The sequence below is a fragment of the Aricia agestis genome, chromosome 20 (genome assembly GCF_905147365.1).
Source record: "Aricia agestis chromosome 20, ilAriAges1.1, whole genome shotgun sequence".
NCBI lineage: Eukaryota > Metazoa > Arthropoda > Insecta > Lepidoptera > Lycaenidae > Aricia > Aricia agestis.
Window position 1 is genome coordinate 14,085,490 of NC_056425.1, and position 16,064 is coordinate 14,101,553.

A 16,064-nucleotide genomic window follows, 5' to 3' on the forward strand; every position below is an offset into this window, starting at 1 on the left:
AAAAATGAATTATAAAATCGTCAATTTAGGGTTAGTCGCCCCCATCAGATAGTGATAGGGTATTAGAGCGAGCGAGAGAAATGCGTAGCTCGATTTTTATGCTCGATATATATTACAATAATGAAGATAAAGTTTAAAATCATATGACACTGAAAGTGCTCGTCTCGCCGCTGCCATTTCGGTGTAGCGCAATGATGAAAAACTCAAAGGTATAGCGCAGCCCTAAGTGCAGTCTATAGATTGTTTACTTTCTGGAACAAACAGTAGGAAATAAAAACCGGTAGGAGTATTAGTGTTCTGTGATAAAAACACTACTAAACCTAACTCCCAAATAAATAGACATAATATTTACGAATAGTCTGTCAAGAAAGTGAAGAAATTAAAAAGTAGCTACATCGTAGTCATCCCTTTCAAATCAATCTAAGAAAAAAGGGATGAGACTACGATGTTGCCACTTTTTAATTTCTTAATTTTCTTGACGGACTATAGTATTCAAGGTTTAACACATTCAGTGCCTTTAACACACCATGTGTGTCCACACTAATCTTTGTCGCCATGCCGCGAGCACGCCGGGCATGCTCTCCGTTTTTCATCAATTTCTCAAATCAATCATCATCAATCAAAGACAGTAATTTTTCTCACCGAAACTCTCAGAGCATAAACTTTGTGCCGTAAGCTAATGAATTCTTAAGTGGTTCCATGATCTGATATATTTTTTTTATGTTATCAAAAATAATTTATTATGTAATGCCGCGAATATGTCAGGTGTGTTCATACACGAGCTCTCAACTTTTTATATCTGGGTGTATGAATGGGCTTGAAAAGTTGAACATTTTATTGTATGACGAAAAATCTTTAATAGTTAGGGAGGTGAAGAGGGGTTTTCGCGACAAGCTCGAGCGTGTCAGATTAAGCTTGTATAGGCTTCCGACATGTGTCGGACACAAGTTCCGACAAATTATCATGGTATAGAAATTAGATATCTCACATGGTGGGACCGTAGGTTTAAAAAAAATTAACTGACTTCCAAAAAGGAGGAGTTAAACGTTCGGCTTTTGTATGTTCAACGATGACTCAACCGTTTGTGGTCCGATTTTCAAAATTCTTTTTTTGTTGTATAGGTTCTAACTCGAATTTGGTACCATGTTCACAAAAGTGATGACCTGAATAATATGAGTTATCGGCTCACCTTCTACTTGTGGACGTTTATTTGATGGGGGGCAATCTGTTTGCGTCGCATCATCATCATATTCCCCTGTTTCTAGCTCATATTTTGTACTGTCTAAAATTCATAAATAAGTAACCAAAGGTTGACAGTCACTGATCAAATTACGATAAATTACTTATCTCGGAATCTATTTACTGCCATAATTAAACCTTCAAAGCTACAAATACGTCAGAAAACAAAATATATCTTCAGGAACTCAAGAAGGATTAATGAATAAGCACGTTTGAAGTCGAAATAACGCTTTTTATGATTTTACCTCTTTACAGTGCCAGTGAACATACCTAGTGTGGCAAGCAATTTCATCCTGCAATGCCGAGAGCACACCTTGCATAGTTTGCGTTTTTAATAGGGCGACATCGCTGAGAACTTTTAGAAAATCGTGGTGGCATTGAATGTGTTAAATATGGAGATATAAAAATACATAGACATAATATATACTGTAAAAATATCTTTATAAAATGTTCTTGTGACTATGGCTTTTGCCCTCTGTAAGAACCAAATTAAAAAAAAAATTACTTTGACATAATATGACATTGGTAGTTTGTTGACAGACGACAGTTGTTAGTTGACAGTTGACATCCGTCAGAAATATTTCTCTTTCTTGGTGAGCCGCTCGCGTAGAAGGTATGTGTTTAAAAACTTGATTATATATTTATTTAATAAGTTGAGAGTTAAATACTTGTGCATATAAATCAGGTACAGTGTACTTTTTCTATTAATGTTATGATCTTTACGGCATATTTGCACTATGCTACGATTAAATTCGATTAAAATCAGCCTTCAAGTAGATCATGGCATCTAACCTCTATTGGATGTTGTGAGTGGACAATGAGGCTATATTATTGCCAATTGCTTGATTCCCAAGTGTACGTTAACCAAACCATTTGGTGGTATGGTGGTTTGGTGTTTACAGTTGCAACGGCTAGTGGCGACAAACCCCCCAAACCGTGTAGGATAACCTCAAAATCTAGAGTTTGTTTAAACTCGTTCATCCTTCTCAGCTCGCCATCATGGTGAACAACCGTGTGCCGTCAGTCTTCTCCAAGACTTACGTGACGCCGCGACGTCCCTTCGAGAAGGCGCGTCTCGACCAGGAGTTGAAGATCATCGGAGAGTACGGTCTCCGCAACAAGCGCGAGGTGTGGAGGGTCAAGTACACCCTCGCCCGCATCCGTAAGGCGGCCCGTGAGCTCCTCACCCTCGAGGAGAAGGACCCCAAGAGGCTTTTCGAAGGTTAGCTCAGCAATCAAAATGTTTCTATCATTGTACCACCACACTCTTTGTATGTCATGTCTAGGATGATAACCACTACTGTCTGGTTGTAATCTTGCTTTTACCTAACTTCGAGGTGTTTATAGCCACATGTTTTCCGCATGGTATTTATTTGTCAATATTTTTGATGTTATCTTAAGTATTGGTAACACCGAAGTCCTGTAACGTTCCAAGCTAGAACATGACAAGCTATGTTTAGTAGAGAGTGACATAAAATGGGTCTTAATTCTGAATGTAGTTATGTACTTATTACATGAAATGAGTGCAGCCAAACTAACATGATGATAAATATCTGGCAACCTCTTGACAGACTCACACATGTTGATAACACAGTATCTGATCGCCCTATGCTATTTTACTAACATATAAAGTAAGTCCAGGAACTTATTGGCATCTTAACATTTCAGGAAATGCACTCCTCCGTCGTCTGGTCCGCATTGGTGTGTTGGACGAGAAGCAGATGAAGCTTGATTACGTGCTGGGCCTCAAGATTGAGGACTTCTTGGAGCGCCGTCTCCAGACCCAGGTGTTCAAGGCTGGTCTCGCCAAGTCCATCCATCATGCCCGTATCCTGATCAGACAGAGGCATATCCGGTAAGCATGCTCTTCAATTAATGTTGTCAATTAAATTTCATATCATTTTGATTCAATAAGTAATGCCTAGTTTCCGAGATGTTTTTGAAAAACACACCGAAATGGCAGAGGCGAGGCGAGCAGTTTCCATGTCATATGATTTTAAACTTTATATTCATTTTTTTAATATGTAGTATCGCTTGAGAAATCGCCGCCGCCAGAGGCCACAAGCGTCCACAGGCGGCCGTAGATTTCTCAAGCGATACTACATATTACAATAATGAAGATAAAGTTTAAAATCATATGACACTGAAACTGCTCGCCTCGCCTCTGCCATTTCAATGTAGATCGGCCCTAATTTACTTCACTAACCAGTCATAAGTCTTTTGATTATAAGTGGAGAAGAAACCGCAACTTGTAGACCCTGTTGGCTAATTTTAATAAAATGCAGGTGAAACGGAGCTGCACATGACAGTTGACACTCAAGTCATCGGTTTTAAATTTATTCTGAAAGACCACTTGATCACCAACTCTGTTGGTATCAATGTCTTGAAAATGTGTTTTTACACAATAAAAGAGAGGTAATGTATATTTTTTTTATTTTGGCAATTATTTTAAAAATGTAAACATTCAAATATCATTCAATATGTGATTTTTTTTTTGTTAGCCTTACAAAACTATAATTTAAATATAGTTCCTGTGATCTGTATTTAATTTATAGTTTTATTCATCCAAGATGTGCAGCATTCATGAAAACTACTTACTATTAGCCATAAACTTTCTTAGTCATTCAGCATAACATTTTGGTACCAACAATAACCCTATGTATACTATCCACAGCGTCCGCAAGCAGGTTGTCAACATTCCTTCCTTCATCGTGAGGTTGGACTCGGGCAAGCACATTGACTTCTCTCTGAAGTCTCCCTTCGGCGGCGGCCGGCCCGGTCGCGTCAAGAGGAAGAACCTGCGCAAGGGACAGGGCGGCGGCGCCACCAATGACGAGGAGGAAGATTAAGCAATAAATGATTAACATCACTACCTCTTTTATTTATATATTGCTAATGTTCGCTGTTAGGGCGCACACACGTTAACACGATACGACGTCGCGTCGTGAAAATCTACTGGTGCTCCCACACCGCCGTTAGAAAATGTTTAGTGACGTTAGTTAACATTAATTGTTAGCAAACATTTTAATCACAAATGTTTAAAAAATGTTAGAAAATATTTAGTAAAAGTTAACAAATGATAATACGACACGGCGTAGTCTTCTACTGTCAATGATTTTTCTGCCACCAGGCACAAAAAACGCTACCACACTGAATCTCATTTTACTAATGAGATTCAGGTAGTAACATCCATCAATTCGTTCAATTTATGAGCAGCAGGAGAACTGTCCCCAACCCAATGTTGGGGACGGTACTCTAATGCGAAGGAGTCACAATAGATCAAGGGTTGCAGTGACATCAGGGCTACTTGACCTGCCTTCAGAAAAAAAAAGCAATAATATCTATGGACGCTTCACACCACGTCAGTCTGGCCCCGTGCTAAGTACCTAAAGGAATTGTGTTACAGGTACCAGACAACGGAAATATATTTAATATTTTTATACTATACATATATTTAAGATTTTTATTATATCATACACATATTTAATACACATCCAGACCCAGGAACATTGAAACTTTTTGTTCCGTCGGCGGGATTCGAACCCGCGACCCCCGGCTTGAGCTACCGACGCGCTTACCACTGAGTCACAGAGGTCGTCCATAGGTTAAATCCATAGGTTTAATGACAACTTAAATTTACAATCTTGATATACATTTTCTGTTGAATAACATTAAAGTTAATAATCATTAAATGGCGGTCAGTGAGGCCGGTAGCGGGTTAGTCAAAATAGTTTACGAAGCTATATTATAAAAACAGATTTGACGCGAATCGCGGTTATAGATGCGCGTCGCTTCGACTGCACCAGTGTGCGTTGGCTAGCCAAGAGCCAAAAAATACGGCATGCAAAGATAAATTCATTTTACTCCAACGAGCAATTTTATCTCCAAGGAAGAGATAACGAGTTCCCGTTACTCGCAACTTACAATCATACAGCCGTATAGACCAGCGGTACTCCACCTTTTATCCTGATTTCTTACTTATCTGGAAACAATATTATATCTTTAAAAAAAATCCCAGGCGAGAGCCTCTCAGTTATCCTTGAGAAAGGATAACTGTGATTGTCGATGAGCTTACTGCCTATACGTATACCTACCAATGAATAAATTGAGACCCCCCTCATTGAACAAATACACAACATTTAGGATTGAGTAAAGGTGAGACCCCACATGGCGCAGCACGCGGATGGAGCCACGCGATACGATACCTACTTTAGTCTTTAGGGCAGCTATCCACGGTTGTGTGTGGCCCGCGCGATGTTAAACCATTTTGAAATTCACGCCCACCGGCCAAATAATGTGAAAGTCGTGATTTTTTTTCACTTTTACATCGTTAATTTTGAAGAACGTTATTTTTAAACCTAAAAATTTTTGTTGCGGCCGGCGACACCAAAACATGTGGCCCGCATGAAGAAAGGTTGGGGACAACTACCTAAAGGGCTTTCACCTCTTCCGACTTCCAGATAAGTGCCGGATAGACTATCCACCACTTAACTTGACATATAGAGTATGGAGAATCTGTCAAATAAGTTGTGGATAGCCTTTCTGGCATTTTATCAAGAAGTGGTGAAACAGCCCTTAATGTCCAAATATATTCTTTGCAAAAAATTATATGAGCTAAAGACTATAATTATAAACCACATTACACAGCGCGGCAAGCCTTATACTTTGCCTAGGTTACACGATACGAACACTGAACAGGCCAAGTCAGTTACTGAAGTGCCGCGTGTGGCCGCATTATACGAGTCACTTAGTGCGAGTAGGTCAGTTGCTCTTGGGGGAGTTACTACAATATTTTTTGTTTTCACTCGCCACTCGCCTCCCCCCACTACAGATACAACTAGACTAGACGAATTCACTGAGACCTTCGCCTGAGACCCCCGCGGTCCAAGGTCCTGCATATGTGTAGACTGTAGTGCGTCGTCAGATATGTAGTATCCCCTTATTAGTCTGAGGTCGTCAGCTGCTTGCCTGGTGTGACCCAGGGAGGCGAGTCGAGCTGCTCTCGTGCGAGTACACAGGCACAGATAGCACAGATAGCACAGTAGCTGCCTACTGTCACTTTCGCGGCTCGCACTGTATAACCTATCCTTAATTCTATGAAATGTGAAGTATCGCATCTCTCTGCTGTAGTAGTTACCGGTATTACAGCCTCAATTTAATAGGGATTGTAAAATACTCCACAAGCTGCTGATTAATATTTATTTACTTATATTAATCTAGGTAGTAAACAAATACATGACTCCACTCATGTTAATTTTTAATTGAATATTTCAACATTTCCAAACAGCCTTAAATTTGTAAGTTTATAATTTAATGTGCAAAAATTATATTTACTCTGTATCTCACATTTAATTTAGGGGGGTAATTTGTTACAGTGCTAGTAGACATTAAATGTTATTTGGATAGATTGGCAGCCTGTTTCTTTGCTTTGACTAACTCAACTAATTCCTTATACCTCTTCATACATTCCTTCTTTGTACGGTTAGGTATACAGTCTGCTATTTTTTCCCATCTCTCCGTCGTGCTCGCTGGGAATGTTTTGATTGCCTGTTCCAAAAGCTCCTGCTCGTGTTTAGTCCAAGGTCTTTCCTCTTTGACCTCTTTAGGTACATCTCCATTTAACTTAGGTTTTGCCGTGCCATTAACTAATTTTGTATCACTTTTTGATATACTGCTATCATCAACAACACTCGCAACTTTCTTCTTGTCTTTTTCGAACTGGTCGAATGCCTCCTCGTTTGCAGCTTTCTTGAGACTACTCTTAGAGAAGTCTGAACTTTGCAAGTCTTTTGCTTTGTTTAAAACCTCCTTAGCATTGAAACGTCTCTCATCTGTGAATGTGCCGTGCTGATTAAGGAAATTGGCCACAACCTCCCATCTCTGATTAGTACCAGCCGGAAACAAGTTGACAGCTTTAATTAGCAACTGAGTCATCTCAACGGACCACTCTATTGGTGCTTTGAGTGCTGCTAACTTTTTAGCCTTACTCTCCTCAGACTTCTTGGTCTCAAACAGGGCTTTACGTTCCGACTCCAGTTTTTCTTCTGTATCTTTCATAGCTTTTATGAATGCATCTCTTCCGTTCGCTTCTAGGTCCTTGGTCAAGTCCTGCAGCTCAACAATTTGCAACATTTCACAGATTTTCTCCACGGCCGCCATATGTGACACACTTTCATCTTCAGTTTTGGCGTAGTAGTCCTTGGACTTGCAGAGGTCTCTCAATTGTTTGCGCTCTTTCCGGAGGTTTTTCTTTTGCTGCTCACGCACGGCCCGGGCTGCTTCAATTTTAGCCCTCTCTGCCTCCTCAGCTTTTTGTTTAGCTAATTGGGCTTCTTTCAATATTCTCTCCTCTTCAGCTTTTTTAGCTTGTACAGCATCCTGGAAAACAAAACAAAAGTTGTTAACATGAGGATCAATTTAAAAATAAAAAGATGTGTTAAAATTAAGTTGGTAGAACAGTAATTGATAAAATGGTTGGTAAGAATGGCACTTTAAAACAAAAAGGTTCACCTGTCTTGCTCTTTTGGCTGCCAGTTTCTTATCCTTGTCCTCCTGCTTGAATCGCTGAATCCTCGGGTCGTTGCTGTAAGCCAGATCAACCAGACTTCTAATTCGAGCCATCTCTTCCTTTTTTAGCTTAGCCCTCGCTGCTTTGTTTTGTTTTTCTATCCATCTCCTCTCCTCCCTGTCAGAACCCTTTTCTTTTTCCTCCTCATCCATGTAAGAAAACTCGCGCCAGGATTCAAATTCGTACCAGAACGAGTAAAACCTTTCGACAAATTCTCGCGAGCTATTTTCGTCGCCCAACAGTGGTACATTCTTCTTTTCTGACCATCTAGCATTCATTTCGAAGTACTTACTGAAAGCTTTGAAAAACCCGTCCTTTTTAATTTCGCTCGGCATTGGAATGGAATCATCGAATTCGGGGTCAACGGAGTCATAGGATCTTCTGGTTTTAGGAGTACCGAGGGTCTCGTAAGCTTTAGTGATGCAGGTGAAGTAGTCGTCGTCACTCTTCACGTGCTCGCCCTGCGCCTTTCTCTTGTCGGGGTGATGTTTGAGAACCTTTTGCCTGTACGCGCGCTTAATGTCTTCGTCGGTGGCGTCGATTCGCAAGCTTTTGATACCTAGCACGGCATAGTGGTCCTGTTTCTTCCACTCTTTGGGATCCAGGCTCCTGAGGTACTCCACGTCGTCCTCGAAGACGACTTCCTCGGCCTTGTTGTTACACTTTGACGTCGATAACAAAGCATCTTCGCCGTGACATTTAATTTTATAGTAGCGAAGAAAAGAACCGCCTGCGCACTCTACTTTCTTTTTTATAAATGGAGATGGCAGTGCTATAGTACGAGAAATTGCCTCGTTCGTCATTTTATTCTCGATTTTTCAGCTGTGCAGAATGAACTCGCTAACATAACCTAAAAGCGTGTAAGGACGTTGGTTCACCTTCCTCCCTGTTTACGAATGCTTTACTTGTATTTATTTTAATATCATAAACACCACATTGATAACAGTATTTTCTAAATTAAGCACAGAATAGCCTAAGGTAATTAATTATTAGTTTAAATTCGACACACCATCAGAAAACATTTCCGTATTTCTCTGACATATTTGACAGTTTCGGTTGTGACATTTTTGATTTTGACGTCTGTTATTTTCTAAATTCTACTTCTTCGTCTTTTTACAAAAAAATACAGGCTCTTGGCCTTAGGAAAACTAAAACGTTTGATTCTGCAATCTGCCTACGACTGACTTACGACCGAGTTACGAGAGAACTTACGAGCGCTTCTCAGCACTCTCAGCAGGATTGGTTAACAAATAACACGGTTTTAACTAGAGTGGTAGAAAATTATTATGAAATTAGGCAATCACTCAGGGCTCAGGTAGCGAAAATTCAGATTTCAATTTTCAGGATTCCTTGCCAATCATGTCTGCCAAGTCACAACTCACAAGTGCCAACCGATATATATTTAGGATTTAGGAATCATCTGAATCCAGATTCAAGAGCTACCAACAGTACCAACATTGGTACCAACTACCAACACAAATCAGCTGATAAGTGTCAAAACTCAAAACAAGTCTTGTTCCTTGTTCTGAAAATCGTATTTACTGTGTAAATAGTTACCTATTATAAATAAATTCTGTGCTTGTATTAAAATCAATTTACTCGGTTGATCAATACAATGGAGGACATATCGTATATGTTCAAGCCGATAGTCCTGGTGACCGGTTTCGGGCCATTCTTGAACCACCCAGTGAACGCGAGCTGGGAAGCCGTGAAACTAATGAATAAGGACGAGATCGAGAGCAAGCACAACGTGGAGCTGGTGCAGCTGGAGCTGCCCGTCACATACGAGAACGTCGACGAGTTTGTTCCCGCGCTGTGGGAGACGCACGAACCTAAGGTAGGATGTCTCATGAAAAAAAAAGAGGATGTTAGGGCATAATTGGGTAACTAAGGTTCAGAGAATAACTATTATCTTGTTATCGACAAGAGCTCTTATGCTTTAAGGTTTGGGTACACTGTTTCGGCCTCTATCCCATATATTTTACTTAACTATGCTTTATCATTTTAAGTTGTTGTAACAACAATAAAACAAGGAAAAAATATATACTTACTTATTGCTTATGATATCTGTATACACAAGTGCATTATCTGATATGGATATAAACCCTTCAATAGGATTAAGCTGAAGATTAGTGCATAATCATTTTAACTTATAATGTAAAGTTAACATTATATTTGATAAGTTTATCTGAATTTTCAGCTAGTTATCCACGTGGGTGTATCAAATATTGCAAAATGTATGACAATAGAGCAGCAAGCGCACAAGAAGGGTTACCAGAGGATGGACTACTTTGACAAGTGCCCAGCAAACCATGTGTGCTCAGCCGGCAGTGCACTGCGGATATGCACCAAGTTGGATGTGCAGGACATATGTGATAAGTTCAATGATGGCAACCCCATATCTGACACTAGTGCAGAACTCTCCCTTGATGCTGGCAGGTAATTATAAACAGTATTATGCTTCTGACTTCATGCCTGATTTAATATATTAAAAAAACAGATAACTATAATTTTTATTAATTTTCTTGCAATAAAAAAAAACTTATGTTAAAACAGAGCCTTTATAATAAGACACACCAGAATCACAAGAAAGTGTTATAATAACATTAAATATTATTTGGTTGTTTTCTTTTGTTATAGGTACCTCTGTGAATACATCTACTACACCTCCCTGAGTGTGGACAACAGTAGAACATTGTTTGTCCATGTGCCGGACTTAAATGTTTACTCCTCGGAGCAGACCGCGAGGGCGCTGGAAAGGATACTGGACCTGTGCTGGAGACAGATCAAGGAGATGGACGTTGTGACTGATAAGTTAAAAACCACAAAGCTGGATGCCAAAGAATAAACATAAAAGATAACGAAATTGAAATTGGTAACATCGTAAAATTCTTTTGTTAAGTTAATATTTAACTTACATTGGTCATGAAGAATGTGAATAATATTTGTAAATTAGTAAAAAATATGTGACACAAACTAATATTTATAATAATTCACTAGACATATTATATTTTACAATATAAGTATAGAATATATTATAGAATACTGGAGTATTAGCTGGTATTAGTCTTTCATCTTTATATTGAAATTTTAACAGAAAATAATAAATAATCAGCAATTTTGCACTCACGAGACATTTATAATGAATATATTTAACAGTTTTTTTTTTTATTTATTTATTTATTTTAATGCACAAAACACATTACAATCGAAATGAAATAGCATGATAAATACAGTTTATGACCTGGATTGTAAAGTAACATATGTGCACACTATTAAAAAAAATACTTTTAAACTATAACATTAGCTCATTAACTAATACTTATAATTTATGTATTTAAAAAGAAAAAGAAAAAAAAAAAAAGGTGAACAATAAAAATAGGTTATTTGGAACCTTCTAAGGTGATATGGAGGATGTCTTTAACAATCTTTATAAACGATTGAAGCTTATCAAAAATGTCTAAATTTTTATTTTGTTTTGAATAATTATTGTATTGACGAGCCATGCGTGTTAAGGGGTTAAAATAGGATATATTATTTTTGTATATTTGCAAGGCTTATGTTATTTGCTCTACGAGCACTAAATTTAATATTGAAGCTAATATGCGAGAGCAAGTTAGGTGAGTCTAATAAATTATTTATGACTAGATGTCCCGCGCGGCTTCGCCCGCGTAAATTAGGAATTTTACAGAAACCGTACATTTTCCCATAAAAAATATTTTCCCCGTTTTTCCCGCATGTTCCTGAGTTTCTTCGGTCGTATTAGTCTTAGCGTGATAATATATTATGAGAATGCCGTATGCGCTTGGGCAACCATACGGACATTTAAAATTCTTGTCCCAGGCACTACAGTATTTGAGGAGTGGTTACTTCGCTCTGAAAAATACTGTATAAATCATCCACAACGGATGTAAAGGCCTAGTTTTTTTTTATTAGTCTTAGCGTGATAATATATTATATAATATAGCCTATAGTCTTACTCGATAAATGATCAATCTAACACTGAGATAAGTTTTTAAATCGGACCTGTAGTTCCTGAGACTGACGCGTTCAAGCAAACATACTCTTCAATGTTATTATATTAGGTAGGTATAGATTTTTTTTATCTATGGACGCTTCACACCACGTCAGTCTGGCCCCGTGGTAAGTACCTGATGGACTTGTGTTACAGGTACCAGACAACGGAAATATATTTAATACTTTTATACTATACATATATTTAAGATTTTTATTATATGATACATATATTTAATACACATCCATGACCCAGGAACTTTGAAAACTTTTTGTTCCGTCGGCGGGATTTGAACCCGCAACCTCCGGCTTGAGCTACCAACGCGCTCACCACTGAGCCACAGAGGTCGTCAAACTATTTTTAGAAATAAAATAAAGATTTTTTTTTAATTATCGCTTGACAAACTCGAGTCTCGATCTAAAAGACTATGAAATGGTATAATATGGTAGTGATGATGATGATGATGATGATGATGAATGTAATTTGCATAGTAGCATATGGTTCCTGTTCTTAAAACAACGCCGAAACTCCCAAACTTGTATCTATAAAGAATCAGGAGTTCTCTCAGCACCTTCCGAACCACGGTATACCAGGTGTCCTATATGATAGTCTGTGCTGATTGCTATGAATGAGCATAAACAAGAGTGAGTCTATGGTCAGAGCAGCGGGGTTCGCACAATGACCATTCCTGAAGGACAAGATGGGAAAAGCTAAAATTGTATTAAGTTTAATAAAGAAGATGTTTAAGTTTTAATATACTTTTATTCCATTTCATAATATTAAACATGGTGTCAGGTGAAAAGGAACAAACCAGCTAAAGAAAGATTTTTATTGTAAAATCATACGAGGAATAAAAAACAGGCGACGCTACAAAATGGAGGGCGTTCGGCCGCCTAGAGGGCTTATATTAACAGGAGAAAAAGAAAATTTTACGCAGTTCAAACGTAATTTTGAAATATACATTGAAGCAGCTGGGTTAAAACAACAGGAAGAAAGTAGAAAAATCGCAATATTCTTAAATGCGGCAGGCCAGGAAGCCATTGACGTATATGAAACGTTTTCGTTTAAAAAAGAAGAAATTACTTTAGAAAAGTTATTGTCGGAATATCAAAAATACACGAAACCAAGGAAAGCCACACTCTTGAACACGTTTCAGTTCTTAAACATACGACAAGAGGATGGTGAGTCAGTAAACCATTTTATTACTAGAGTGCAACGTCAAGGCAAGTTATGTGAATGGGATAAAATGGAAGATAGAATGATAATAATGATGATTATAGTAGGTATAAAAGACAAAGGTCTGAAAGAAAGTATGCTGAGAATGCAAGACCCTAAATTACAAGATATTATACAATTCTGTATAACAGCAGAAGTAGGAAAAGGTGATCTAAAAGCACTAACAGAAAAGGAAGAAAAAGAATTATACGCAATAAAATACAGGAAGGAAAAAGAATGGAATACAAAGTTAATAGAAAATTGTAAGAAATGTGGAAAAACACATAAAGTCAAGGAGTGTCCGGCATTTGGGAAAAGATGTGCGGCATGCAAGAAAGAAAATCACTTTGCAGCTATGTGTAGATACAGAAATGAAAAAACAAGGAATATGAAGCCAATAGAGAGGAAACAAAAGAAAATATATGAACTACAAGAAGCTAATGGTAATGAAGAAAACGAAGAGTATCAATTAGATAGTGTAAAACAACATAACATTTCCTTATTACAATGGAAAGAAAACATAGTAATTGGTAAGACTAACATATCCTTTAAGTTGGATACAGGAGCAGATTGTAACACTTTGCCGTTTTCTTTGTTAAAAAATATAAGTAGTTTAAAGAATTTAAAGTTAAATGAATGTAATAGAGTACTTGTAGTTTACAGTGGATAAAAAATTACCCCAAGAGGTAATATTGAATTGTCATGTTTAGTTAGAAACAAACAATTTGATTTAGTTTTTACAGTAATAGACTTACCTGTACAGCCAGTTATTGGGCTACCGGATTGCATAAGATTAAACTTAGTGAGTAAAGTTGATAGTTTACAGGTAAATGAAAAAGAAAATTTTGTTAATAAAAATAAGTGTATTTTCACTGGAACAGGTTGCATAGGTACATATAAGTTAAAATTAATTGAAAATGCTGAACCTGTCATAAGGCCTATTAGGAGAGTTCCTGAAAGCATTAAAAACAAATTAAAAGAAACTTTAGATAAATATGAAAATAATGGGTATATAAAAAAGATTGCAAAACCAACATTATGGTTAAATAATTTAGTAATTGTTGAAAAACCAAATAACACATTAAGACTTTGCTTGGATCCAAAAGAATTAAATAGGTGTATTGTTAGAGAGAGATATTTAATACCATCAGCGGAAGAAATATATAATAGACTAGCTGGTAAAGAAGTTTTTACAGTCTTAGACTTAAAAGATGGGTTTTTTCAAATATGCTTAGAAGACCAGGATAATTGTTGCTCATTTGGAACACCTTTTGGATGTTATAAGTTCCTAAGACTTCCTTTTGGTATTTCATCAGCCCCTGAGGTTATGCAAAAAATAAATACACAGATATTTGGAGATATAGAGGGAGTAGAAGTATATTTTGATGATATTATAATAGCAGGTAAAAATAGAGAAGAACATGATTTAATTTTAAATAAGGTAATAGAAAGGGCTAAGAAACATAATGTCAAATTTAACAGTAATAAGTTACAGTACAAATTAGATCACGTAAAGTATGTTGGATTAATAGTGACAAAATCTGGCATACAAGTTGATCCAGATAACATTAAAGCTATTTTAGAATTAAATTCACCCACAAATGTAAAACAATTGCAGAAATTTTTAGGAATGACTAATTATTTGTCTAAATTTATTCCAAATTATTCAAATGTAACCTTTCCGCTCAGAGAATTGTTAAAGAAAAATAATGTTTGGTGTTGGGGTGAGCCACAAGAGTTAGCATTCAATAAGTTAAAAGAAATTTTGAGTTGTGCACCAACATTAGCTATATTACAAGGTGAAGGTGTAGTGACTTTGCAAACAGATAGTTCTAAGTTAGGAATGGGCGCATGTTTGTTACAAAATAACAAGCCAATATCCTTTTACTCAAGATCTTATACAGAATGTCAGGCTAGGTGGGCACCTCGGTGCAAAATCTTACTTGTTGGTAGCATATGCTTAGAATACTTCTCACGAAACCGAAGTCACCACACGTTTCCCTATAAGTTTTGAGGAGTTCCCTCGATTACTTATGGATCCTTCATCAGATCACCACTTTTGTGAATATAAAAATCGGGTAACATACGGCGGAGTAATCGTTGAATATAAGAAAACGAACATAACACCTCCCCCATTTTGAACGTCGGTTAAAATTGTAGCCTATGTGTTATTCTGATGTATAAGCTATATTATTGTAAAGTTTCATTAAAATCCGTTCAGTAGTTTTTGCGTGAAAGAGTAACAAACATCCATACATCCACACATCCATACATCCAAACAAACTTTCGCCTTTATAATATTAGTAGGATGTAGCCTATAATATATTATCACGCTAAGACCAATAGAAGCGGAGCACCAATGAAGAATGTTTCAAAATCGGGTGATTTTTCCTATTGTGCTGCGTAAACGATAAAAGTTTCGCAAAAATTGGCAGAATTTTCTTTATTTACCCATGAATTAGTTACTCTCTCGGGTCTGTGGCTGTTTGGTTGTTCGTTTTGTTCGGTGTTGCTATGTGTCTGTGCGGATGATTTTCTTGCTCTCTGTATTCGATGCCTATCCCTATCCTGGCTGAGGCGAGCCTCACGCTCTACAGATGATTCTCTTTCTCTCTGTATTCGATTTCTATCACTATTCTGGCTGAGGCGAGCCTCACGCTCTACAGACGATTCTCTTTCTCTCTGTATTCGATTTCTATCACTATTCTGGCTGAGGCGAGCCTCACGCTCTACAGACGATTCTCTTTCTCTCTGTATCCGAATTCTATCATTTTTCCGACTGAGGCGAGCCTCACGCTCTACAGACGATTCTCTTTCTCTCTGTATCCGAATTCTATCATTTTTCCGACTGAGGCGAGCCTCACGCTCTACAGACGATTCTCTTTCTTTCTGTATCCGATTTCTATCACTATTCTGGCTGAGGCGAGTCTCACGTTCCGTTGACGATTCTTCATCTCTTGCTGAACGTGCTCTTTTGGCATTCACTGTGCTACGACCTATGTTCGAACGACGACGTCTTCCAGGCAT

At 37.7% G+C, this 16,064-nt stretch overlaps 3 protein-coding genes across 3 annotated transcripts; 2 read left to right on the top strand and 1 right to left on the bottom strand.

Annotated features, from left to right (window-relative positions):
* The first annotated feature begins 1,757 nt into the window (after positions 1-1,757).
* LOC121737487 (40S ribosomal protein S9) lies at positions 1,758-4,108 on the top strand. The gene is made up of 4 exons (XM_042129170.1): positions 1,758-1,852; positions 2,230-2,461; positions 2,908-3,094; positions 3,914-4,108. The coding sequence occupies exons 2-4, from the start codon at positions 2,239-2,241 to the stop codon at positions 4,086-4,088; spliced, it is 585 nt and encodes a 194-aa protein (XP_041985104.1). The 5' UTR covers positions 1,758-1,852; positions 2,230-2,238; the 3' UTR covers positions 4,089-4,108.
* Positions 4,109-6,484: 2,376 nt separating this feature from the next.
* Positions 6,485-8,838, bottom strand: LOC121737484 (dnaJ homolog subfamily C member 2). The gene is made up of 2 exons (XM_042129167.1): positions 7,750-8,838; positions 6,485-7,617 (listed from the first exon to the last, which is right to left on the bottom strand). The coding sequence occupies exons 1-2, from the start codon at positions 8,608-8,610 to the stop codon at positions 6,634-6,636; spliced, it is 1,845 nt and encodes a 614-aa protein (XP_041985101.1). The 5' UTR covers positions 8,611-8,838; the 3' UTR covers positions 6,485-6,633.
* Positions 8,839-9,306: 468 nt separating this feature from the next.
* On the top strand, positions 9,307-10,733 carry LOC121737486 (pyroglutamyl-peptidase 1). Its single transcript, XM_042129169.1, has 3 exons — positions 9,307-9,644; positions 10,008-10,246; positions 10,448-10,733. The coding sequence occupies exons 1-3, from the start codon at positions 9,423-9,425 to the stop codon at positions 10,653-10,655; spliced, it is 669 nt and encodes a 222-aa protein (XP_041985103.1). The 5' UTR covers positions 9,307-9,422; the 3' UTR covers positions 10,656-10,733.
* Positions 10,734-16,064: the final 5,331 nt, after the last annotated feature.

Coding starts and splice junctions, on each gene's coding strand:
- LOC121737486 (XM_042129169.1), top strand. CDS start 9,423: ATGGAGGACATATCGTATATGTTCAAGCCGATAGTCCTGGTGACCGGT. Junction 9,645..10,007: donor GGGAGACGCACGAACCTAAG/GTAGGATGTCTC, acceptor CTGAATTTTCAG/CTAGTTATCCACGTGGGTGT. Junction 10,247..10,447: donor CTCTCCCTTGATGCTGGCAG/GTAATTATAAAC, acceptor CTTTTGTTATAG/GTACCTCTGTGAATACATCT.
- LOC121737484 (XM_042129167.1), bottom strand. CDS start 8,610: ATGACGAACGAGGCAATTTCTCGTACTATAGCACTGCCATCTCCATTT. Junction 7,618..7,749: donor CAGCCAAAAGAGCAAGACAG/GTGAACCTTTTT, acceptor TTTGTTTTCCAG/GATGCTGTACAAGCTAAAAA.
- LOC121737487 (XM_042129170.1), top strand. CDS start 2,239: ATGGTGAACAACCGTGTGCCGTCAGTCTTCTCCAAGACTTACGTGACG. Junction 2,462..2,907: donor CCCCAAGAGGCTTTTCGAAG/GTTAGCTCAGCA, acceptor TTAACATTTCAG/GAAATGCACTCCTCCGTCGT. Junction 3,095..3,913: donor ATCAGACAGAGGCATATCCG/GTAAGCATGCTC, acceptor TACTATCCACAG/CGTCCGCAAGCAGGTTGTCA.